The sequence below is a fragment of the Chlorocebus sabaeus genome, chromosome 15 (assembly GCF_047675955.1).
Source record: "Chlorocebus sabaeus isolate Y175 chromosome 15, mChlSab1.0.hap1, whole genome shotgun sequence".
In the NCBI taxonomy this organism is placed as follows: domain Eukaryota; kingdom Metazoa; phylum Chordata; class Mammalia; order Primates; family Cercopithecidae; genus Chlorocebus; species Chlorocebus sabaeus.
In genome coordinates this window covers 69,270,367-69,296,273 of record NC_132918.1, presented here as the reverse complement: position 1 = coordinate 69,296,273, position 25,907 = coordinate 69,270,367, and the positions used below count along the sequence as shown (strand labels likewise).

General features: G+C 41.5%; 2 protein-coding genes across 6 annotated transcripts in view; one reads left to right on the top strand and one right to left on the bottom strand.

Moving 5' to 3' along the window:
- NKIRAS1 (NFKB inhibitor interacting Ras like 1) overlaps positions 1-23,056 on the top strand; it is a 30,470-nt gene extending 7,414 nt beyond the window's left edge. For all 3 annotated transcript variants that reach the window (XM_008009286.3, XM_008009284.3, XM_008009285.3), the window contains exons 2-4: positions 1,843-1,953; positions 12,626-12,867; positions 20,755-23,056. In XM_008009286.3, the coding sequence (XP_008007477.1) occupies positions 1,860-1,953; positions 12,626-12,867; positions 20,755-20,997 (579 nt within the window). In that variant the 5' untranslated portion in view covers positions 1,843-1,859 and the 3' untranslated portion in view covers positions 20,998-23,056. The remainder of the gene's footprint in view (positions 1-1,842; positions 1,954-12,625; positions 12,868-20,754) is intronic.
- Positions 22,763-25,907, bottom strand: part of UBE2E1 (ubiquitin conjugating enzyme E2 E1) — an 83,180-nt gene continuing 80,035 nt past the window's right edge. For 2 of the 3 annotated variants that reach the window (XM_008009280.3, XM_073023643.1), the window contains 2 exons: positions 24,767-24,914; positions 22,763-23,556 (listed from right to left, as the gene is read on the bottom strand). In XM_008009280.3, the coding sequence (XP_008007471.1) occupies positions 23,459-23,556; positions 24,767-24,914 (246 nt within the window). In that variant the 3' untranslated portion in view covers positions 22,763-23,458. Of the gene's footprint in view, positions 23,557-24,577; positions 24,915-25,907 lie in introns of those variants that run through there. The other variant, XM_073023642.1, reaches the window with a different exon arrangement.

Genomic DNA, 25,907 nt, shown 5'->3' with positions numbered 1-25,907 from the left:
TAAATAAACATACGTGTGCATCTATCTTTATAGCAGCATGATTTATAATCCTTTGGGTATATACCCAGTAATGGGATGGCTGGGTCAAATGGTATTTCTAGTTCTAGATCCTTGAGGAATCGCCACACTGTCTTCCACAATGGCTGAACTAGTTTACAGTCCCACCAACAGTGTAAAAGTGTTCCTATTTCTCCACATCCTCTCCAACACCTGTTGTTTCCTGACTTTTTAATGATTGCCATTCTAACTGGTGTGAGATGGTATCTCATTGTGGTTTTGATTTACATTTCTCTGATGGCCAGTGATGATGAGCATTTTTTCATGTGTCTGTTGGCTGCATAAATGTCTTCTTTTGAGAAGTGTCTGTTCATATCCTTCACCCACTTTTTGATGGGTTTGGTTTTTTTCTTGTAAATTTGTTTGAGTTCTTTGTAGGTCCTAGATATTAGCCCTTTGTCAGATGGGTAGATTGCAAACATTTTCTCCCATTCTGTATGTTGCCTGTTCACTCTGATGGTAGTTTCTTTTGCTGTGCAGAAGCTCTTTAGTTTAATTAGATCCCATTTGTCTATTTTGGCTTTTATTGCCATTGCTTTTGGTGTTTTAGTCATGAAGTCCTGTGCATGGGCAATTTTGCTAGCGTTGTCTATTCTTCCTCAAAAAGAAATATGACGAAGAAGGCCCACATGACAGGCGCAGTAGCTCACGCCTGTAATCACAGCACTTTGGGAGGCCGAGGCAGGCGGATCATTTGAGATCAGGAGTTTGAGACCATCCTGGCCAACACAGTGAAACCCCGTCTCTACTAAAAATACAAAAATTTCACCAGGCATGGTGGCAGGTGCCTGTAATCCCAGCTACTCGAGAGATTGAGGCAGGAGAATCGCTTGCCCTCAGGAAGCAGAGGTTGCAGTGTACTGAGATCTCTCCACTGCACTCCAGCCTGAGTGACAGAACTAGACTCCATCTCAAAAAAAAAAACAAAAAAAAAACCACGTGACTACCAAAATCCAGTTTCTTCTCTTCCTGAGAAAAGACTGACATAAACATTCATGTTTCTTTGAAAAATCATGTCCATTTTCTAAAAATTTTATCCTCATGCCTCCTTAAATTTTTACTTAAATGTTTATTTTTCCAGGTAAATATTAATGAGTAGGCAGTCTCGTTCAAGGATTTAAGAGTCTGTTGGATTCCTATAGACTTAATCGGTATTGAAATATTCTTCATATAAAATATATTTATTCTTTTTGAAAACAAAGATGTATTCACATCTATCCATGTATTTTATTTATTTATTTATTTTTTGTTGTTGAGACGGAGTCTGGCTCTTTCACCCAGGCTGGAGTGAAGTGGCGCAATCTCGGCTCACTGCAACCTCCGACCCCGGGTTCAAGCGATTCTCCTGCCTCAGCCTACTGAGTAGCTGGGACTACAGGCATGTGCCACCATGCCTGGCTAATTTTTGTATTTTTAGTAGAGACGGGGTTTCACCATGTTGGCCAGGCTGGTCCCGAATTCTTGACCTCAGGTGATCCGCCCGCCTCAGCCTCCCAAAGTGGTAGGATTACAGGCGTGAGCCACTGTGCCCGGCCTGAAGTCTCATGTTTATCTACATTGTCTCTGTCAGATATATAAGAAACTGATAATGCTTATTGCTCTAAGGGAGCAAATGGGAGACTGGGGAATGGGGTTTGGAAGGCTATACCTTATTCTGTATCTCCTTTACTGTATTTGAAAATTTCCCCTGTGCATGTGTTACATATTAAATTGAAATACTGAAATAAAAAGAAATGGTTAGTTTCAGCAGTATACAATTTAAAAGACCTTCTGTTCTCTCCACAGTGATATCCTGAGAGAAGATGGGAAAGGGCTGCAAGGTTGTGGTTTGTGGATTGCTATCTGTGGGGAAAACTGCAATTTTGGAGCAGCTCCTTTACGGAAATCATACTATTGGTAAGATTGTTTTTCTCTAGTTTGTCTCTAGGTTCTGGGAGCTGTCAGGGGTCTTTTGTTGGTCATGCTAAATTAAAGATGGTTGATGGTACGTAAAGGGGAGATATAATCCAGAGGGACCAAAAGAGATTAAGAGGGAGGAAGAGAGGAGGGAAAAAAGTCTTGATGTTGTTGAAATTCAAGAGTGCCTGCTGTAAGTTATCACAGGTAAGGAAAGAAATGGCCAATATAGACAGATCAATATGGATATATTTTGTATATATGTGATTTCCTGTGTATTTACATAATGAATGGTGGTCTACAACTCATACAAACCCTGATTTAAGAAAACATGACTTTCCACTGGGCATGGTGGCTCAGGCCTGTAATCCCAGCACTTTGGGAAGCTGAGGCAGGTGGATCACCTGAGGTCAGGAGTTCAAGACCAGCCTGGCTAACATGGTGAAACTCATCTCTAGTAAAAATACAACATTAGCCAGACATAGTAGCAGATGCCTGTAATCCTGCTACTTGTGGGGCTGAGGCAGGAGGATCTCTTGAACCTGGGAGGACAAGGTTGCAGTGAGCCAAGATGGTGTTACTGCACTCCAGCCTGGGCTACAGAGCGAGACTGTCTCAAAAAAAAAAAAAAAAAAAAAAAAAAAAAAGCCGAGCTCGATGGCTTACGCCTGTAATCCAGGCACTTTGGGAGGCTGAGGCAGGCGGATCATGAGGTCAAGAGATCAAGACCATCCTGGCCAACATGGTGAAACCCTGTCTCTACTAAAAATACAAAAATTGCTGAGTGTAGTGGTGCATGCCTGTAGTCCCAGTTACTTAGGAGGCTGAGATAGGAGAATCACTTGAACACAAGAGGCAGAGGTTGCAGTGAGCCGAGATCGCACCACTGCACTCCAGCCTGGCGACAGAGCGAGACTCCATCTCAAAGAAAAAAAAAAAAAAACACACGACTTCCCAGAGCTGCTGTATATAGATTTTTAAAAATGGAAGAAACAGCCGTTTGGTGAGTATGACTTCATTTTGTTAATTGGACTACCTCATTCATTTATTCATTTATTGAGTCAAATAATTCTTTATTAGTATTTGCTGTATGATACATGTAATCAGGCCTTGGGTTACAGAGGTGAAGATACCATCTCTGGAGGTCATGCTTAGTAAGGAAGATAGATATTACAGGTTAGAGTGAAGTGATGTTTGTGTTAGATAAGTAAATAGAGATCATCAAAGCATTTATTTCTGGCAAGTAACTTAAGCACATTTCCCTTTTTCTGAGATGGAGTCTCACTCTGTCTCCCAGGCTTGAGTGCAGTGGTACAATCTTGGCTCACTGCAACTTCTGCCTCCCAGGTTCAACCAATTCTCCTGTCTCAGCCTCCCGAGTAGCTGGGACTACAGGTGCGTGCCACCACGTCTGGCTAATTTTTGTATTCTTTTTTTTTTTTTTAGAGGAGACGGGGTTTCACCATGTTGGCCAGGCTGGTCTCGAACCCCTGACCTCAAGTGATCCGCCCACCTCAGCCTCCCAAAGTGCTGGGATTACAGGCGTGAGCCACTGCACCTGGCCCACCACACCTGGCCCACATTTCCATTTCTCATTAACCATTTCGATGTGCTCTGCTTCTCTTCTATTTTTCTAAAATAATGTTTAACAATTGTGGTTAAATTCATTATGTAGTGTTTATTATAATACTTATATCAGTAGTTCTCAAATTTTTTGGTTTTAGACTCCGTTTGTCCTGCGAAAACTTACTGAGGAGCCCAAACAGCTTTTGTTTATGTGGGTATATCTTTCAACATTTACTGTATTAGAAATTAAAACTGGCCAGGCGTGATGGCTCAGTTTGGTAATCTCAGGACTTTGGGAGGCCAAGGTGGGAAGATCTCTTGGTCTCAGGAGTTTGAGACTAGCCTGAGACCTCATCTCCACTAAAAACAAAACAGAAAGAGAGAAAAAAGAAAAAAAAGAAAGGAATTAGCCAGGTGGTCATGGTGGCATGCGCCTGTGGTCCCAGTTACTTGAGATGCTGGGGTGGGAGAATCACATGGGAGGTGGAGGCTCAGTGAGCCTTGAACACACCACTGCATTCCAGTTTAGGAGACCCTGTCTCAAAAAAGGAAAAAAAAGGAAACTGAAGACATTTGTAAACTACTTAATTTTTCTAAATGACACTAATAAACTCATTATATTCTAGAATAACTTTATGAAAAATTTTATTTTCAAAATAGAAAGCTGGCATTGATTTACTTTTTAGAAAATCTTTTCTGATGTCCAACTTAATAGAAGGCAATTACCATATCTATTAACACTTGCCTTTGTAATTAATCTGTTGTGTTGAGGTGTTTTAGTTGAAATATATGAAGAAAATCCAGCCGCACACAGATGTGTAGTTGGAAAAGGTAGGAGGAATACTTTAATAGCCTTTTCAGGTAATTATGGATATTTTTCTTTGGTATTTCACTAAAACTCAACGAGTGATGGTTACTTAAAGGTTATTGCAGTGTAGAATCTGAAATCATATTTGTGAACCTTTTTACTCTACTCAATTGAAATCTCATTGATTGGTCCTGCATTTTAAATGGATCTTTCACCCAAGCAGTTTTTTAGCATCATGAATTGGTCATTTGGGAAATTTTGGTTCACCAAGATAAGCAAATCTTCCATATCACTTTTGTTAATATCACTACCAATTTCATCAGTATTGGGAATCTATCAAGTTCATGATGATAGATACAATTCTGATTTTTGCCAGAAAGCTCAAATTTTATTGACAACAAATACTGTTATCATAGTTACTTTCCTTGAAATGCTAGGCTTCCTTTATTAATTTTTGAGAAAATGTTTGTCACATATCATATATACATAGTTTTTCTGTCATTTCTTATTTTTAAAAATGACAGCTAGTTCAACTTGCAATTCAAAACACACAAGAGATTTTCCTCGAGACAGTTACTGTAATTGTATACCGAAATGCTTTATGCATCGTTCCCATTTAATCCCATAGAATATCGAAAAGATATATACTCAATGCTTGAGATTTAATAAATTAGTGATTTTTATTGCTTCATTAAGGACATTCTTAAGTAAAACTGGCTTTTTTATTTTTTAACCGCAAGCACAAGATGGTGAAGAGAGGATCTAATAGCGACTATACATTTAATGCCACTGACTTGATTTGCACTAAGGTACCGGCAGTTTTACCCACCATTGCTTTTCTACATCAGTACAGATGTCAACACAGTGGAAAATGCAAATGTCTTAGTATTATTATGAATATAGTTTTGCCCATGTGGATCCCCTGAAAGGAGACCTCATGAGATCTGCACACCACAATTGGGGAGCTGCTGGCATATATAAATACAGTACAATTGACCCTTCAACAGTGCGGGGGTTACGGGTGCCAACACCGCCCCCCTAGTCAGTTGAAAACCTGCATATAACTTTTGACTCCCCAGAAACTTAACTACTAATAGCTTACTGTTGACCAGAAGCCTTAAACCTGATAACATAAACAGTTGATTGCCATGTTTTATATGTTGTATTATATACTGTACTCTTAACAATAAAATAAGCTAGAGATAAGAAAATGTTATTAAAATCATAAGGAAGAAGCTGGGCATGGTGGCTCATGCCTGTAATCCCAGCACTTTGGGAGGCTGAGGCAGGCAGATCACTTGAAGTCAGGAGTTCAAGACCAGCATGGCCAACATGGCAAAACCCCGTCTCCACTAAAAATATAAAAATTAGGCAGGCACGGTGGCATGTGCTTGTAATCTCAGCTAACCGGGAGGCTGAGTCATGAGAATCTCTTGAACCCGGGAGGCAGAGTTTATCGTGAGCCGAGATCACGCCACTGCACTCCAGCCTGGGCAGCAGAGCGAGACTCTCAATAAAAACAAAAAACAAAAAACCTGATTTAAAAAATAAAGGTTGTGGCCGGGCGCGGTGGCTCAAGCCTGTAATCCCAGCACTTTGGGAGGCCGAGACGGGCGGATCACGAGGTCAGGAGATCGAGACCATCCTGGCTAACACGGTGAAACCCCGTCTCTACTAAAAAGTACAAAAAAAAACTAGCCGGGCGAGGTGGCGGGCGCCTGTAGTCCCAGCTACTCCGGAGGCTGAGGCAGGAGAATGGCGTAAACCCGGGAGGAGGAGCTTGCGGTGAGCAGAGATCCGGCCACTGCACTCCAGCCTGGGCGACAGAGCCAGACTCCGTCTCAAAAAAAAAAAATAAAATAAAAATAAAGGTTGTTTTGAAATGTATAAGAGGTTACCATTATTTAAATTTGAAAAGAAGAATGTAAGTGAAAAATAGCCACTGCAAAGGATGTAAGACCCTCTCTTTGATGATAATGCCTATAAAATAAAATCAGTGTCTCCCAGGCTGGAGTATGGTGGTGTGATCTTGGCTCACTGCAACCTCTACCTCCTGGATTCAAGCAATTCTCCATCTCAAAAAAAAAAAAAAAACATAAGAAAAAATATATTTACTATTTAGTAACTTGAAGTGGTGCATCGTAAAGGTCTTCATCCTCATTGTTTTTATGTGGAGTAGACTGAGGAGAAGGAGGAGGGTTTGATCTTGCTGTCGGGTGGCAGAGGAGAAAGAAAATCCACATGTCAGACATGTGAAGGTCAAACCTGTGTTGTTTAAGGCTCAGCTGTATTCTCAGTTAAGCAGTTTAGTATACTGTGATTCTTTTGTTGTTGTTTTCATGGAAGCTAATATTTACTTTATTTGTCATTTCTTTAGTTTTGTTTATACCTTTTGCTAGTTCTTTCCACGTAGTCCAGATGTTTCTCAGTTCTCCAGGAGGTCAGCTCCATCAGATTCTGTTTTTTTCTTGGCTGTGTCCTTCCAGGAGCTCTGTGTTCTTTTATCTACTGTGCCACCATGATCATGGAACTTCCTCTTTGTTTCTCCCTGTGAATTTTTTTTTTTTTTTTGAGATGGAGTCTCGCTCTGTCACCCAGGCTGGAGTGCAGTGGCACGATCTCGGCTCACTGCAACCTCCGCCTCCTAGTTTCAAGTGATTCTCCTGCCTCAGCCTCCCAAGTAGCTGGGATTACAGGCATGCACCACCACGCGTAGCTAATTTTTTTATTTTTAGTAGAGACAGGGTTTCACCATGTTGCCCAGGCTGGTGTCGAACTCCTGGCCTCAAGCAATCTGCCCGCCTTGGCCTCCCAAAATTTGGAATTACAGGCGTGAGCCACTGCAGCCGGCCTCTCCCTGGTTTTGACTTCCTGTTTCCTAGATCTCTTGTCATCTTCTTTTGGCGTATACCTTTTTTTTTTTTTTTTTTTTGGAACACAGTTTCCAGTACTTTTCTGGGGTGGAAAAGGTTGTGCAGTAGAACAGAATGTTCAGTGATGGCGGCCTTCAACCTGCCCTCTGCCTGGCACCTAGTTGTGAAGCTGGGGCTTCCAAATTGAGATATTTACTAACTGTGCTTGTGATTTCCTTTGCTTCATATCTGTGTTAGGTTCTGTTTCTTTCTGTTTCTATGATTACATGTTAACTGTTATGGAGGGTCTTCTCAAATAGTTTTCTGAGAAAATATACGTGATACATTTTTTGAGGCTTTGTATGTTTGAAACTGTCTTTATTTTGCACTAACATTTGAATTGTAATTTTGATGGGTATAGAACTCTAGGTCAAAAATAATATCCTTTCAGAATTTTGAAAGCATTGCATATATGATTTAATCAATAATTATAAGACAAACCTTCACAAACTCTCCACATGGATCAAAAAGTACAACATTGAGGACAGGCCAGTGGCTGTCTGTATTCCTCTGTCCAGTTGCAACTCATTCCTTCCCTTGACTTTTGGTTAATCATTCTTTTTATTTTTAATTGCCACATATGTGTGTATCACTAAATGGTAGTGTTTATTTTTGCCCTATGGATTTTATATGAATTAATCCATGTCTGGCTTCTTTTATTCAACATTGTATTTATAAGACACATCAGGCCAGGCACGGTGGCTCACCACTGGAATCCCAACACTTTAGGAGGCCGAGGTGGGAAGATCACTTGATCCCAAGAGTTTGAGATCAGCCTGGGCAACATTGGGAGACCCCATCTCTATTTAGAAAAAAAAAAAAATAAAAGATTCATCCATTTTTGCCGTAGCTGTGGTTCTTTACTTTTCATTGATGTAACATTTTATTGCATGAAACTACCTGTCTTCTGTCTTGATGAATATTTGGGTTATTTCCAGTTCAGAGCTATTGGAAATAATGCTACTCTGGAATATTATTGTACATGTATCCTGGCTATTATGTGATAAATTCTGGTATACATATCTAGGAATGAAATTGCTGATTCATAGAAGGTATGTCTCTTGAACTTTACCAGCTTCTATTGTCTTCTTGCTTCTAGTGCTACTTTTGAGAATCTGGGAACCATTATGATTCTTGATGCTTTGTCTGTGGAAGCTTTTCTAGGCTCTCTTGTTTGTTCCCAGTTGCTGTAGTTTGAAGGATAGGATCTCCTCCAAAATTCATGTTGAAACTTAATCTCCAATGCAACAGTATTAAGCAGTGTGGCCTATAAGAGATGATTAAGTCATGAGGGCTCCACCCTTCACCTTCATGAGGACTAATCCCTCATGAAAGATTAGCATCCTTATAAAAGGGTTGAGGTTGGAGGGAGTGCTCTCTTGCCCTTGTGTCTCTCCCACCATGTGAGGACACAACATTTGACCCCTCCCAAGGATGCAGCAACAAAGCTCCATCTTGCAGTGGAGACTGGGCTGTAACAAGACACCAAACCTATTGGCACCTTGATCTTGGACTTCCCAGCCTCCAGAACTGTGAGAGATAAATTTTCTGTTTATGAATTACCCAGTCTGTGGTATTTTGTTATAGAAGCACAAATGGACTAAGACACCAGTGTTCTGAAATTTCAGTGATGCATCATAGAATCGATCTTTTCTTTTTCTTTCTTTTTTTTTTTAATGGAATCTCGCTCTGTTGCCCAGGTTGGGGTGCAGTGGCACGATCTCAGCTCACTGCAGCCTCCACCTCCTGAGTTCAGGCAATTCTCCCACCTCAGCCTCCTGAGTGGCTGCGATTACAGGCACGCGCCACCATGCCTGGCTAATTTTTGTATTTTTAGTGGAGACAGGGTTTCACCATGTTAGCCAGGCTCAAACTCCTGACCTCAGGTGATCTGCCCACCTTGGCCTCGCAAAGTGCTGGGATTACAGGTGTGAGCCCCCACGCCTGGCCAGTCCCATTTACTGTAGTGGACAGTTAGAGGGTCCCTTCTAGATGGAAATGCATGTTCTTCAGTTTTGAATTATTTTGTTGTTGCTTTCTTTCCTCTGTGTTCTCTGTTCTTTTTTTCTGGAACTTTCTTTTTGGATGCTGGACCTTCTGAACTAGTCTTAGAATTTTCTTATTTCTCCTTTCCTGTTTATCATCTCTCAATATTTTTGTATCACTTTTTGGGAGATATCCTCATCTTTGTTTTTCAGCCCTTCTGTTGAGTTTTTGTTTTTTAGTATCCTGTTCTTATTTCATGGATGTACTATCTTATTTTTTTGATAGATTAGGTAGTTTTTTGTTTGTTTGTTTTGTTTTTCTTTTCTTTATATAGTAGGTTTCCTCTGTAGTGGTCTCTTCTTGTTAGTCTCTATTTTCTTCAGGTGTCTACTAAACCTTGGTTGTCTGTTCATAATTAAAAATGGACACCTAGGCCCAGTGCATTGGCTCACGCCTGTAATCCTAGCACTTTGGGAGGCAGAGGCAGGCAGATAACTTGAGCTCAGGAGTTCGAGACCAGCCTGGGCAACATGGTAAAACCCCATCTGTACAAAAAAATACAAGAATTAGTGGGGCTTGGTGGTGTGCACCTATTGTCCCAGCCACTTGAAGGACTGAGGTGGGAGGATTGCCTGAGCCCAGGAGATCGAGGCTGCAATGAGCTGAGATTGTCCCAATGAACTCCAGTCTAGATGACAAAGTGAGACCCTGTCTCAAAAATAAATAAATAAATAAGACTTAAAAAGCCAATTGGGGCGGGGTGCGGTGGCTCAAGCCTGTAATCCCAGCACTTTGGGAGGCCGAGACGGGCAGATCACGAGGTCAGGAGATCGACACCATCCTGGCTAACACGGTGAAACCCCGTCTCTACTAAAAAGTACAAAAAAACTAGCTGGGCAAGGTGGCGGGCGCCTGTAATCCCAGCTACTCGGGAGGCTGAGGCAGGAGAATGGCATAAACCTGGGAGGTGGAGCTTGCAGTGAGCCGAGATCCAGCCACTGCACTCCAGCCTGGGTGACAGAGCGAGACTCTATCTCAAAACAAACAAAAAAAAACAATTGGAAGCTCTAGGCATATGGATAGGGTTCATGACTTTGAGCTTCACTAAAGTGATCTGGCAGGGGCATTTGCTGGGGAAGCCTAGATGTCAGTATATTTAGGAGTTTCTCCTTTTCCATTGGCCAGATTCTCCAGATTCCTCTGGATGGGGATAAAGTCCTGGCTGCCAGTGTTTTGGGAGCAGAAAGGGAGAGCTGGAGGACTTCAACATTCAGTATGTGTGTGTGCAGGCATGTCACTTAATTGCCCGGTTTTCATAGTGGAACTCATTCCCTTTATCCCACAGGCCAGACAGCCTCTGTTTTACGCTCCCCAGAGATCGCACCCTTAAACCTTCCCCTGGCGTGTGAGATGGGTTGTTGCCTAGCAGCATGGAGTGGGAGAGGAGATCTAGAGAACTAGTGGAAGACTCTTGACTTCATTTGATCTTTAAAGTACCAAAATATCAAAAGGTCTAAGCTTTAGACCCCCTTTTGGAGAGGCAGGTAGGGGTGGGCTAACAGGACTGGCTTTTGGTGGATAAAACGTCACATGACAAAACACTTGGTAGTTTTTGCTTTTAAATTAATTTGTAATCAAAGCCCAGTATGTTTGTGTCTTAATAGATAACCTTTAATTTCCTTAGGGCTTAATTTATGACAGGATGACACAGACATGTATATACATAATCAAATTTATGAATAATTTAACCTTTCTAAACACTGAATACATTCTTTATGAGTTATGTTGATGAAAGTAAATTTTTGGTTTCTCATGATGCAATCTATGTATTACCATGTGATTATTCCTTTTAATCTAATACTTATGGAGATTTTATGTAATCTAATACTTACGGACATTTCATGTAAGGCATCTGGAACAAATCATTCTACAGTATATAGGTTGTTTAGGAAAACTGTAACTAGAGTTTAAAAAAAAACTATAACATAGTATGACTTGGGGGGGGTATAGGATGTTACCCATGTGATTTTACCTCTGGATGTATCTCACATTTATTTATTTTTATTTTTTTAAATTATTTTTTAAGATGGAGTCTCGCTCTGTTGCCCAGGCTGGAGTGCAGTGGCATGATCTCGGCTCACTGCAACCTCTGCCTCCCGGGTTCAAGCAGTTCTCCCTGCCTCAACCTCCTGAGTAGCTGGGATTACAGGCGCCCACCACCACACCCAGTGAATTTTTGTATTTTTAGTAGGGATGGGGTTTGACCATGTTGGCCAGACTGGTCTTGAACTCCTGACCTCAGGTGATCTGCCCACCTCGGCCTCCCAAAGTGCTGGGATTATAGGCGTGAGCCACCGCACCTGGCCTCATATTTAAATATGGAGGTGATTACTGGGACTATACCTTACCTGTCTTATCACATGTCTCTCCACTACTCTTATTAAAATTCAGAGTGCTAATCTTCTCCCTTTAATTCCTTTATCAACAAGGGCTTATTGAATATTTGCTGTGTATACAGAATGGTTCCTTTCACTCAGTAAACTTAGAGACTAGTTGAAGAGATAAAACTTGCACAAATGAAACAAAGTGGTAAAATGCATTTTTAAAATATCATAAACAAGAAGGGGATTTTTATTTTTATGCAGAAGAAGTATTTTTTAAAAGAATTTTGTTGGGCCGGACGCGGTGGCTCAAGCCTGTAATCCCAGCACTTTGGGAGGCCGAGATGGGCGGATCACGAGGTCAGGAGATCGAGACCATCCTGGCTAACCCGGTGAAACCCCGTCTCTACTAAAAAAATACAAAAAACTAGCCGGGCGAGGTGGCGGGCGCCTGTAGTCCCAGCTACTCGGGAGGCTGAGGCAGGAGAATGGCGTAAACCCGGGAGGCGGAGCTTGCAGTGAGCAGAGATCCGGCCACTGCACTCCAGCCTGGGCGACAGAGCGAGACGCCGTCTCAAAAAAAAAAAAAAAAGAATTTTGTTTATGCCAGGTGCAGTGCCTCACACCTGTAATCCCAGCACTTTTAGAGGCCAAAGTGGGTAGATTGCTTGAGCCCAGGAGTTCGAGACCAGCCTGGGCCACATAGTGAAAGCCTGTCTCTACAAAAAGTAGCTGGGCATGATGTCACCTGTAGTCCCAGCTGGGAGGGACTACTTGGGAGGCTGAGGTGGGAGGATCCCTTGAGCCCAGGAGGCGGAGGTTGCAGTGAGCTGAGATCGAGCCACTGCACTTCAGCCTGGGCAACAGAACAGGACCCTGTTTGAAAAAAAAGTAAAATAGAAATGTGATTATTATATGTGGTAAATAGGAAACCTAGAAAGCCAATGTCTAAGGGACAAGAAAATACTGAGCAGTTCACTGGCTTAGCCAAAAAGAGTAATTTCTTTTCTTAATCCCAGGAATGGAAGATTGCGAAACAATGGAAGATGTGTACATGGCTTCAGTGGAAACAGACCGAGGAGTAAAAGAACAGTTACATCTTTATGACACCAGAGGTCTACAGGAAGGCGTGGAGCTGCCAAAGCATTATTTTTCATTTGCTGATGGCTTTGTTCTTGTGTACAGTGTGAATAACCTTGAATCCTTTCAAAGAGTGGAGCTTCTGAAGAAAGAAATTGATAAGTTCAAAGACAAAAAAGAGGCAAGTGGATAAAAATGCCAAATGTGAATTATAATACCATTTAAATTATAGCACAGACATTTGGGTAGTTTATTTTCAGATCATTACAATGTATTCTTAGTATCTGTAAAACCTTAACCCTTTACAGTTTTTTTCTTTTCTTTTCTTTTTTGTTTTTGTTTTTGTTTTTGTTTTGTTTTTTGAGACGGAGTCTCGCTCTGTCTCCCAGGCAGGAGTGCAAAGTGCAATAGTACGATCTTGGCTCTCTGCAACCTCCGCCTCCCAGGTACAAGCGATTCTCCTCCCCAGAGGAGAACGAGCTACTGCTTCAGCCTCCCCAGTACCTGGGATTACAGGTGTGTGCCACTATGCCCGGTTAATTTTTATATTTTTAGTGGAGACAGGGTATCACCATGTTGACCAGGCTGGTCTTGAACTCCTAACCTCAAATGCTCTGCTGGCCTTGGCCTTCCAAAGTGCTGGGATTACAGGTGTGAGCCACCATGCCCGGCCTAGAATTTTTTTCTTAACCCAAGAAATACAGGACTGACTGAATTTAGTCAGGACCAGAATTTGACTTTCTGCCTTTTGCTTGTTACTATGTACAAGTTGAATTTTAATGACTTCTTATCTCAAGTACTACATAATTCATTTTATGTTCTTTGGTATTGCTGTTTTCATGGGTTTTTAAAATTTGTTTATTTGTTTGTTTTTGAGACAGAGTCTCTCTCTTTCACCCAGGCTGGAGTGCAATGGCACGATCTTGGCTCACTGCAACCCCTGCCTCCCAGGTTCAAGCGATTCTCCTGCCTCAGCCTCCCGAGTAGCTGGGACTACCGGCATGTGCTACCATGCCCACTAATTTCTTGTATTTTTGGTAGAAACAGGGTTTCACCATGTTAGCCAGGATGGTCTCAATCTCCTGACATTGTGATCCACCTGCCTCAGCCTCCCAAAGTGCTGAGATTACAGACGTGAGCCACTGTGCCCAGCCTCCTTGGGCTTTTTATTATCTCCTTGGGTACATAGGATTCTTGTCTTCAGGCTTACCGAGAAAAAAAAAAAAAGAGCTAATAATTATTGGATTCTACCCATATACCACTTAAACATAAGATTCATATGCCTTACAGTGGTCTGTAAATATTTAGATTACCTGGCCCACGCCTATCCTTTTCATCTCATCTTTATCATCTGCTTGTCTCTCACTATACTCCAGTGACACTGGTCTACTTTGTTTTTTCAACATGATAGTTTTGTTCTCCTATTAAACTTTCTCAGTGGCTTGTTTCCCGGCCTGAAACTGTCTTATCTCAAATCTTTCTCCAGATCTTCACGTGGCAGACTCTTCATTGTCTAGGGAACCAGATAATATACTGATTAACAGTACTGGCTAGATGGTAGAAGAAAACCAAAAACCAAAACAAACAGCAACAACAAAAAGTACTGGCTAGATGTTCTTAACTTATATTTTCTTTTCTTTTCTTTTTTTTTTTTTTGAGACAGAGTCTCGCTCTGTCGCCCAGGCTGGAGTGCAGTGGCCAGATCTCAGCTCACTGCAGGCTCCGCCTCTCGGGTTTAAGCCATTCTCCTGCCTCAGCCTCCCGAGTAGCTGGGACTACAGGCGCCCGCCACCTCGCCTGGCTAGTTTTTTTTGTACTTTTTAGTAGAGACGGGGTTTCACCATGTTAGCCAGGATGGTCTCGATCTCCTGACCTCGTGATCCGCCCGTCTCAGCCTCCCAAAGTGCTGGGATTACAGGTTTGAGCCACCGCGCCCGGCCTTAACTTATATTTTCATATGTTTTTTTGTTAAGCTTTTATTTTGAGACAGTTGTTGAGTCACATGCAGTTTTAAGAAGTAACACAGAGAGGTCCCTTACCCGTTTGTCCCAGTGGTACCATCTTCAAAACTGTAGTACATCATAACTACTGTATTAGTGTTGATTGTCAAGACACAGAACATTTCCATCACCACAAAGATCCCTCATGTTACTCTTTTATAGCTGCCCACTTCCTTCCCATCTTCACCCCCACCTTAACCCTTGGTAACCACTAATCTGGTCTCTATTTCTATAATTGTGTCATTTCAAGATTGTTACATAAATCAGTGGTCCCCAATCTTTTTGGCATCAGGGACTGGTTTTGTGGATGACCGTTTTTCCACAGATGGAGTTTGGGGTGGTTTGGGGATGAAGCTGTTCCCCCTCAGATCATCAGCCATTGGATTCTCAGAAAGAGCGTGCAACCTAGATCCCTCACGTGTGCAGTTCACAATTCGATTCTCGAGCTCCTGTGAGAATCTCGTGCCAGCACTGATCTGACAGGAGGCAGAGCTCAGGTGGTCATGCTTACTCGCTCCCTGCTCACCTCCTGTTGTGTGGCCCGGTTCCTAACAGGCCCTGCACTGGTACCGTGCATGACCTAGGGGTTGGGGACCCCTGACATAAAAGATATCATACAGGCCGGGCACAGTGGCTCACACCTGTAATCCCAGTACTTTGGGAGGCCGAGGTGGGTGGATCATGAGGTCAGGAGTTTGAGTCCAGCCTGACCAACATGGTGAAACTTTGTTTCTACTAAAAAAATACAAAAAGTAGCCTGGTGTGGTGGTGCGCACCTGTAATCCCAGCTACTGAGGAGGCTGAGGCAGGAGAATCGCTTGAAACCTGGGAGGCAGAGGTTGCAGCAGTGAGCTGAGATCACACCAGCCTGGGTGACAGAGCAAGACTCCATCTCAAAAAAAAAAAAAAAAAAGAAAATAAATCATACAATATGTAATCTTTTGGGATTGGCTTTTTTCACTCACATATTCTCTGGAGATTCATCCAAGTCACTGCATGTATCAGTAGTTCATTTCTTTTTCTTGGTGAGTAGTATTCCATGGTATGTACCAAACTCTTTTTAACCATTATCTGTTGTAAGACATCTGGGTTATTGATATTTTATTTAGAATACTAATTTACTTTGTAAATAGATAACATATTCACAAGGTTTTGAAAAGATGTAAGAAGGTATGAAAACTCCTCTCCCCCGTATTTTCCATCTTTCCCACCGAAACAGGCAAATGCTGTAATTATTTATTGGGTATCCTCCAGAGACCGCTCTCTGCCCCACAGAAGTTGAAAGGTCAATGAACACTCATGTACTAGATACTTAAATCTTGGCTTCGGTTCTCAGCTTTTCTGCTTCAGTTTCCTTATCTGTAAAAGGAGAATAATAGTACCTTCCTCATATGCTGCTTCAATCCCTATAATCATATTAATTCAGTGAATGCTTATTGAGCAACTACTATGTGCCAGGCATTGTTCTAGGTACAGGGAATGTGTTAGAGAACAAAACAGCCCATATCTCAGTAAAGCTTCTATGTTTGGAGTGCGAAAGACAGTAAATAAATATATTTAATACATTACAAAGAGTGATGCTATGTAGAAAAGCAGAATGGGGAATGAGGGTGCTATTTTCTGTAGGGTGACTGTAGCAGATATTTGAAGGAAGTAAGGAGGGAGGGAGCAAAGCTGATGTCTGGAAGGAAGAGTGCTCCAGGTGGAGGGAATAGCTAGTGCCAAGGATCTGAGGTCAAAATTTGCTTGCCACGTTCAGGAATCAGCAGTGAAGCCAGAGTGGGCTAGCAGGTATGTTGTAGGTGATGAGGGTACTTTGCTTTTCACTTTTAGTGAGATCAGAAGGCACTGGTTCGGGGCAAAGGAATGACATGATATGGTTTAAGTTGCATTTATTTATTTTCATGTTTGGTTTTAAAAAATTGAATAAGTAATGTTTGCACATGGTTCTGAAATGGGGACTGTGTTCAGTCTGGTTCCCACATGTGTCCTCAACCACCAAGATCCTATACATTAAGCATGCTTTTTAAAATATTTTTACCAGTTTTGAGGCAGTTGTCCAAAGTTTCTTTATATAAATACAAGCAAATAGGAGTCTACATTAAAAAATATTTTTCCTCCCTTTTTTTTTTTTCCCCCCCTTATTTCAGACAGGGTCTTACTCTGTGGCGGGGAGCTATGGCATGATCATAGCTCATTGCAGCCTCAAACGTCTGGGCTCCAGTGACCTTCTGCCTCAGTCTCCTAAGTAGCTGGGACTACAGGCATGCATCACCATGCTTGCCTAATTTTTATATTTATTTTATTTTTTTTGTAAAGACAAGGTCTTGATATGTGGTCCAGGCTGGTCTCCAACTCCTGGCTTCAAGTGATCCTCCTGCCTTGGCCTCCCAAAGTGCTGGGATTACAAGTGTGAGCCACCGTGTGCCTTGCCTTTTTTCCCTTTCTTACACCAGGTACATACTATCTTGTGCCTTCTATTTTTCATGTAGCATATCTTGGAGTTCTTTCCATATCAGTACCCAGACTTTTTTCTGTTTTTTTTTTTTTTTTTTTTTAATTGTAGAGACAGTTCTTGTTATGTTGTTCAGGCTAGTCTCAAACTCCTGGTCTCAAACAGTCCTCCTTCTTCAGCCTCTCACACTGTTGGGATTAGAGGTGTGAGCTACCACACCTACCCGCCCCCTGCGTTTTTTTCTTGGTAACTGATGAATAATATTCATCCTGTGGCTATAGTTGTATCATACTTGTTTTTTTGTTTTTTTGAGATGGAATCTCGCTGTTGCCCAGGCTAGAGTGCGGTGGCATCAACTTGGCCCACCGCAACCTCTGCCTCCCAGGTTCAAGCGATTTTCCTGTCTCAGCCTCCCGAGTAGCTGGGATTACAGGCGTTTTCACCACCACGGCTGGCTAATTTTTGTATTTTTAGTAGAAATGGGGTTTCACCATATTGGACAGGCTGGTCTTGAACTACTGACCTCAGGTGATCCACCCACCTCAGCCTCCCAAAGTGTTGGGATTACAGGCATGAGCCACTGTGCCTGGCCATTTGTTTTGTTTAGATAACATTGTGTTTGTATGCTAATGGGAGAAAATTGATGGTGAGGGGACTAAGTGCTGGAGTGACATCCTTGTCCAGGTAAAGGCGGATGGGTTTTAGGGCAGAGCGAATGAGCTTGGAAGATGGTAGGTTGTTAGATGTGGTGGCGGAAGGATGTGGAAATACTCCTTTTTTTTTTTTTTTTTTGAGATGGAGTCTCACTCTGTGGCCCAGGCTGGAGTGCAGTGGCGCGATCTCAGCTCACTGCAAGCTCCGTCTTGTGGGTTCACGCCGTTCTCCAGCCTCAGCCTCCCGGGTAGCTGGGACTACAGGCGCCCGCCACCACGTCCGGCCAATTTTTTTGTATTTTTAGTAGAGATGGGGTTTCACCATGTTAGCCAGGATGGTCTCGATCTCCTGACCTCATGATCCATCCGCCTCTGCCTCCCAAAGTGCTGGGATTACAGGCGTGAGCCACCACGCCCGGCTGAAATTCTCTTCTAATTGTGTATCTTACTGAGTAAAACAATATGGTCATCCGGTGAAAGGAAAGTGGGGAAGAGTAGATACTGGAACTTGTAGAAGGGCACCAAGGTATGCGATGTCTCATTACAGAGTAAATGGAGAAAATGTAATACATTTGCCGGAGAACGCCAGTTCGTTTGAGGTCTGTGGTGTGATCTGGGCCACCAGGGTTGTATGTTTTTCTCCGGCCATATTCAGCTAAATGGTGTAGGCAGTCTGGTTAACAGTTAAATTTAACAAGGGAGGGGTTTTGCCAGGTGAATATGGTGGGACAATGGGGGCGAGGGAGTGAATAAAAATAATCTAAGCTGGGTAGGGAGGAATTAAGGACATGAGTAGGGTGGAAGGACAGTGATAAAGGTAGTAGAGCCAGTAGGTTGTATGTCCTTGTGGTGGTTGGAATTCTTGCACTGGGGCATTAGGCACGACGGGGAGGGCAGGAGTCAGAGTGGGATGCCTGGAGCTGAGATCAGAGAGAGCAGTTACAATGTCAAGGTCTAGGCTGGGGGTGGTGGTTCACGCCTGTAATCCCAGCACTTTGTGGAGCTGAGGCAGGAGGATTGCTTGAAGCAAGGAGTTTGAGACCAGCTCCAGCAACAAAGTAAGACCCTATCTCTAAAAATTAAAAAAATAGCTGGGCATGATGGCGCATGCCTGTGGTCACAGCTGCTTGGTAGGCTGAGGAGGAGGATCAGGATCGCTTGAGCCCAGAAGCCCAAGGCTGCAACCAGCTATGATCAAGCCATTGCACTCCATCTGTGACAGAGAGAGAGAGAGAGAGACCCTGTCTCTTTAAAACAAAAAAACGAACAAGGTCTAGGATATGACTGCGGGAGTGGTGGATGGCTGACGTAAGGATGATGAGACCACTGGAGAAGTCAAAGAATGAGAGACCAGGTTACTGGAAGCAGCATCTGCATGGCTAGTGAAATCACTAAGAATTATGACCAGAGTAACGGCGAGGGCGGGTTGACCATGAGCCAGCTCTGTGATGAGGAGCAGTTGGGTGGCCAGCCCGGGGTTAGTAGGTACAACAGACTGATAGCATCAGCCTTCTGCAGGGGTTTTAGAGGACACCATTGGAGGTAGCATTGAGGGGCAAGGAGGACATCTTACCTGAACCTCGTGGTAGTGGTAAGAGGGGAATGATAGGAGAAGCAGGACTGCAAGGCCACTAGGAAAGAAGGTGAAGAGAACATTCAAAGCAGAGGTGGAGGATGCAGTGGGGGTGAGTCTTGCTGAATTCTAAGGGGTAAAGGGAACGAGTTTCTGCAGTTGGGAGGAGAGGGAGATGGAAGTCACAGTAGGGGATGTACACAAAGATGAAAATCTGGGTGATGAAGAATGACAGGAGGGCTTGAAGGGTGAGATAGAGTATGCGATTCCCCTGGAAAACCGGAGCTCTGGGCCCACTTTCATCCTGCCAGCTACCTGGAGCACAGGGAGCTCAAGCTCAACGTACAGACAGGAAGGAAGACGGTAGTGGTTCCAAGGTCTGATGAGTTCACTGCTGCTCCTCAGAGGGGCCTTCTTATGACAGTTCTTGCTGCCCCTCCTCTACTATCACAGCATCCTGTGTAATCTTTATGGGTACTATCTGAAAATCTGGTTTGGGGTCTCTTCTCCTCCCCCCAAGCTTTGACTGCTGTATTCTGGTCACCTTTAGTGCCTGGTGGATAGTAAGCATTCGTGTAAAATGTTCCTATTGGCACATACTTGTTTTTTTGGCCCATACATTTAACAGACCCTTAGCAGTCACCTTTTTAGTATTGGGAATAATGTGAACATAACAATTCCTGTTCTCATGGATACAGAACTCCCACAGCTTCAGTTGTCTTATTTTGAAGTACTATGTTGCAAATCTCTCATATATCAAGTATAGCCAAACTGAAATGCAGACTCATTGAAACCAGTCTGTAATACCTAGATGCCTATTGCCCAAGTCTATCTTGCATTCATACCTGAGCTAAATTTTTTTTTTTTTTTTCTTTTTACAGTTAGCAAACTACAGAGCATCTGCTTTTTTTTTTTTGGAGATGGGAGTTTTGTGCAGTCGCCCAGGCTGGAGTGCAGTGGTGCCATCTCGGCTTACTGCAACCTCTGCCTCCCAGGTTCAAGTGATTCTCCTGCGTCAGCCTCCCAAGTAGAGGGGACTACAGGCACATGCCACCATGCCCGGCTAATTTTCTTATTTTCAGTAGAGATGGGGTTTCACCCTATTGGTCAGGGTGGTCTCGAACTCCTGACCTCAAGAGATCCATGAGCCTCGGCCTCCCAAAATGCTGGGAATACAGGCATGAGTCACTGCACCCAGCCGAGCATCTGCATTTTTAACAAAAACGCATTAAGGAGTAAGGTGATACCCTAATATCCAGTCACACTTGAGAATGAGTTTAATGAAGCAGGTTTGTTAAGTGGAACAGTTTTCTCTGTGTCTCCGTTTTGCCCAGGAACTGATGTTGGCAAAGTACTAGTATGATCTTTTCAATCCGTTTTCTTTCAGGTAGCAATTGTTGTATTAGGAAACAAAATCGACCTTTCTGAGCAGAGACAAGTGGACGCTGAAGTGGCACAGCAGTGGGCAAAAAGTGAGAAAGTGAGACTGTGGGAGGTGACTGTTACAGATCGGAAAACTCTGATTGAACCATTCACTTTATTAGCCAGTAAACTTTCTCAACCCCAGAGCAAATCAAGCTTTCCTTTGCCTGGGAGGAAAAACAAAGGGAACTCTAGTTCTGAGAACTAAAAATCTGTAATTTCACAATTGTATGTTGAATAGTGACTGCCTTTAAGTGTCTGTGAACATGGAGTAATATCACTATTTAAAATAGGCCATTTGTATCTACCTTTGGTCCTTAGGAAAATTCCCAAGGAAGTCATTTAATGCACTTTAGATGTTAAAAGTATTTGGGCTAAGGTTATTATTGCCTGTTATGAAATAATATATTCTTATTCTCATTGTTTGAAACCTGTCTTTGAAATTAGCACCTTTGTTATTTATGTTGTACTTGTGAAAACAGTAAAATAAAGTTTGGACAGTTATGCAAATGCACCTATGTGTAACTTCCCCCCATCCCCAAGCTGTTTCAGAAGATACCATAAATCATTGTTACATTATGCAAACTTCTAAGCTCAAACATGACTTCGTTTTTAAAAAGGTTATTAATCTAATGTCTAGGATTATAAAACAACACTTTTTATGTCTAAATTGGACCCAAAACATTCAATAGTTTGGGGGGTAGTAAGCTAAATTTCATCTTGTGGAGATTTTGCTAAACAGACTAAGACCCATGATTTAGGGTCAAATTAGAATGTTTAGCATGATTTGAGGTACCAGGTAGTGTAAGTAGGTTCATCACACTCTAAGGCCGTTTTTTCTTCAGCCAGATCCCTGTTGATAGACCAGATACTTGAGGGCAAACTGTTTGCTCCTCTTGAAAATGATTAGGCACTTAAGGACAGTAAAGCTGTATTTTCTGGAAGGAAGACTGTATCTTCTGGAACAGTTTTCTAGAAAACTAGTTATATACAATAAAAGTATGAAAAATACTGGGCTCTAGATGGTCTAAGTTAGATGTCTGAATTTGTGTTGTTTCTCTAAAGATTTTGGCAAGACTTGAGCGATGTGGCTGACTGTAACTTTATTAATTTAAAAGGAAGTAAGCTAGTGATTTCATCTGTGAAATAACTATTTTAATTGAAATGTAAAATAAGCTATTCAGCAAAGAACATATTAAAACATCAAGTAATTTGTAACATCTTAAATGGAATACTTTTTTTCATGAGCTCAAGTGAAGAACTACTACATATAAAAGACAATACTTATAAATCAGCTATTGCTGCTATAGTAGAATTCTTCAAAATTTCTCATCATAAATTCATTTTTTGGTCAAAAAATTACCACTCAGACACTAACTCACCCCTTACCTTTCCCTCCAGTTATTGAATATTAATCTAGCTTTTCCCCCCATGCATGTTACGTAGATGGACAAATGCTTTCATAATGATTTTTAAATAAGTACCTTCCAGTTTGTTTTGTTTCCTGCTAATGCAACTTAGTCTATATTAGTACAGACAGAGTTACCAATTCTTTTTAAATTCTGTAATGAATGTAAGTTTCTCTGAAAGAGACACACCGCAACAGCACTGCTGGGTCATGCCCTGTGTATACTTAGGTACTGCCAAAATGCCCCCTACGGCAGTGTACCAGTTTATCCCTGACAGAACCCCTCTCTCTTGTACTTGCTACTACAGCATCTGCAAGTCAGAAAACGCTTTAAAAAATGCAGTAGGGTTCGTCTTTGAAGCCTAAATGGGGTAGATTATTTAACCTTATCTAGGATACCTCAACATCTACAGCTGTGTAAAGTACAGATCCTAATATGGGTAAATAATACCTACTAAATATGCATTATTTTTAGCTTGTTTTAGAAGCAGATACCTATCGATTTCAGAAGAATCTGCAAACAGCAACCAAAAGGCAAAAATAAAAGTAAATGAACACAGCAGCATTAGGCGGTTTTTAATATTGTTTATTAGCACAGTAACAAATGCAGACTTAAGTAGTCCACAACATATAACCAATCCACTGAGCAACTCCTATTCCACGCCTTACAGTTAACAGCTTAAGGTATTTCACTACAGGTTTTCACAAGTCCTGATTTAAACCTTTTTTAAACAAAGTAGATTGGCATATAAAATAAAACACATTACTCATCTCCTATATGGTGTTTTACAGCCACGTGTCCATTTTATATATATGAGATGACAGTCTCTCAAAACTCTGTTAAATATCAGTGTTCCCTTCCAAGAAGGGAAAACAAATTCCAATTTTGTTTTAAACAAAAAGTATGTAGTCTTAGAGGGACTTTACATAAATGGCCATATGTGTAACCTGTACAAAATTAAGCTGTTTTAAATTTACAGACTACAAGCAACTGAACCCAAATGTCTAAATGTACATTCTTTTCTGTACTACATTTCAGCTAATATTGCAGAACTAATGACAATTTTAAAAGTTGCTATTACCAATTCTGTCTACTGTAGCAAGATACCTTAAGTTACAACAAAATCTTAGGAAATAAGACTGAATAATATCTGTTATAGAAATACCCTACTCTTTACCAACTCCCACCCTCCCTAACCCCTTCAGAATCATAAGCAGCTCTCTTCTGTGACAAATAATGTAAGAATTGTGAAAACCCAGTTTATGTAGCGTATCTCTTGGTCCACTGTCTGGCCATTCTGTCATGTTCTGCTCTGTTGGTCATATACTGAGTGGCAATACTTCCCACCAAGGGGTCGGCTGGAAGAAAAGAATGGAGATTACTTTGGAGAAAGGAAAAGAACATTTTACACTTTAGCAAATACATTAGTGACAGCTTGGGCAGACATGTACAACCAAGTATGTGTGATCAAACCCATCTTCCAAACACCACTCCACCATGCCGGATATTTTTCCATCAAAAATTTAAAAATCGTAACGTGGGAGGAAGAGGGAATGCTCAGGCTTTAGTGTACTGGTCTGTCTGTATCTTAGTTCATTCCATTTTTCTCCCAATAAACAACACCCAATTGGAGTTTCTTTACTCTTACGTGTTAGGCTGAGTTCAATAGAGACTGGAACGGTCAAGGGTCCAGACTACAATGAACATCCAATTGTGTTCATGTGACCCTTACCTCAATGTCACCAGTTACAGCATTGTGAATACTGTGAAGTCTTCGGGGCTGTTGCAATGCAACACTATTTACCTTTACACTGGTTAAAGAGCCAGGTTGCCAGGCAAAACCTAGACCTCCAATTAAGTATTGACACACACACACACACACACACACACATATTTATATATATATATATAAAAATAATAATTATTTTTTTGAGACAGGGTCTCGCTTTGCCACCCAGGCTGGAGTTCTGTGCAGTGGCATGCTCATGGCTCACTGTAGCCTTGACCTTCTGGGTTCAAACAATCCTGCCACCTCAGCCACCCTAGTAGCTGGGACTACAGAAAAATACTTCTTAAATGAAATGAAGTCCCAAAAAAGTCACAATTCAATAGTCACTAAGTATTTAACAAATACCATTTTCAAAATTGAGTGCCATCTCAGTGACCAGCTATGGGGCACGTGCCCACTGAACCCCACAGGCAAGGTGAGGCTTGCCAGGCAGCTGACTTGACATTTAGAAGTGTGTGATTTGTTTTATAAGAACTATATGGGAAATTAAGCAACAGGAAAAAAAAAATAGAGGAGGAAGAATAACGAACTGTAAAAGCCCAAGGCAAACTTAGTCTTCAGTTTAAAACACCTTGTTGCTAGAATATACTGATTAATGAAGTTGTATGTCTCAACTAGTAGACTGAATTTCTCGATTAAAACTTTCTTTGCAAAGGCAGATTAGTTTTTATATTCATAAAGTTTTGCAGAAAAATTAGTTTTGTCCTTTGAAAGCTTTTGGAAACAAGTACTTTTCAGGTGAGGAAGAATAAAACAAGGTAAAGAATGATTAACCTTACCAGGATTACAGTCTGTAAGAAGTGAGCAGATAGAAAGGAGGACTTTAGAAATGGTTAGTGCTGGACTCCAATTATCTTTCAATATGTCCAAGCAAATAACACCTTGACTGTTAATATTACAATGATAGATTCTTGTCCGAAATGTAACCTAAGGAAAACAAGGAAGTGTCAAACAATAATTAAACAGCAAACAAACTTTTTACTAAATACTCAACCGAATGACCCTAATTAGAAAAAAAACCCCAAAAAACAAAAAAAAACCCTCCCAGATAGTTTTTAAAAAGGTGAATAAAAGCAGTTTTAATTAAAGCTGTCAAGAAGATAGACTTGTTTAATAAATTTGATTAGAAAGTGTTCACTGACCATCTCAGGGACTGTGTCAATTTCATTTAAAATGTTACGTCCACTGATGGTAAGTTCAGTACTTCCTAATTTTATCTTTAGCAATTTTAAATCTTCTAAATATTAACATTTCCAAGTCTGAATAGCTAATTGTTTGCTGACCTCTTGTGCTAGCTGGTAGTACTACACTGCCTCAAAGTAAGCTTTAAAATACTGAGATTCATAAATATCTCTTAAAAACTGAAGTGCAACATAATAGGTACCTAAAGATAATTAAACAACATACTTAGCAAACAATGACTACACCCAAAAAGCTGAACAAAATTTGAAGAGAAGTCTACTTCTGCTTTTTTCTGACCTTTACATCAGGTCCCACAGACATCCTGTCTACCTAAATCACAGAATTTACTATCTTTGTAATCGAGTGTCCACGGATGCAGAGCCAGGAATGGGCAAGGACCACAGCAGAACACAAGCCACAGGAGCAGGTGTTATTTGGGTCTCTTCATTTTTATTTGTGAAATATACCAAAACACAAAGTAAAAATTACCTGTAATTTTACCAGTTTTTTTAAAAAGTGACTTTCGATTACTTCTTGTTGCTGCAACTGTACTTTTATCTGGCAGTCTACCTAATCCCCAAAGACTGCGTTTTATTTCTGACTGAATGAGATTCATAGATTGAGTACAAGAGATGGGTGACTGAGGCAATCCCCACCTGTCCTAGAAAGAAAACTGAGGCCTGGAGGTAAGGAATTGAGCAAGACCAAAACATGACAGGGAGCAGAACAGAATCCAAA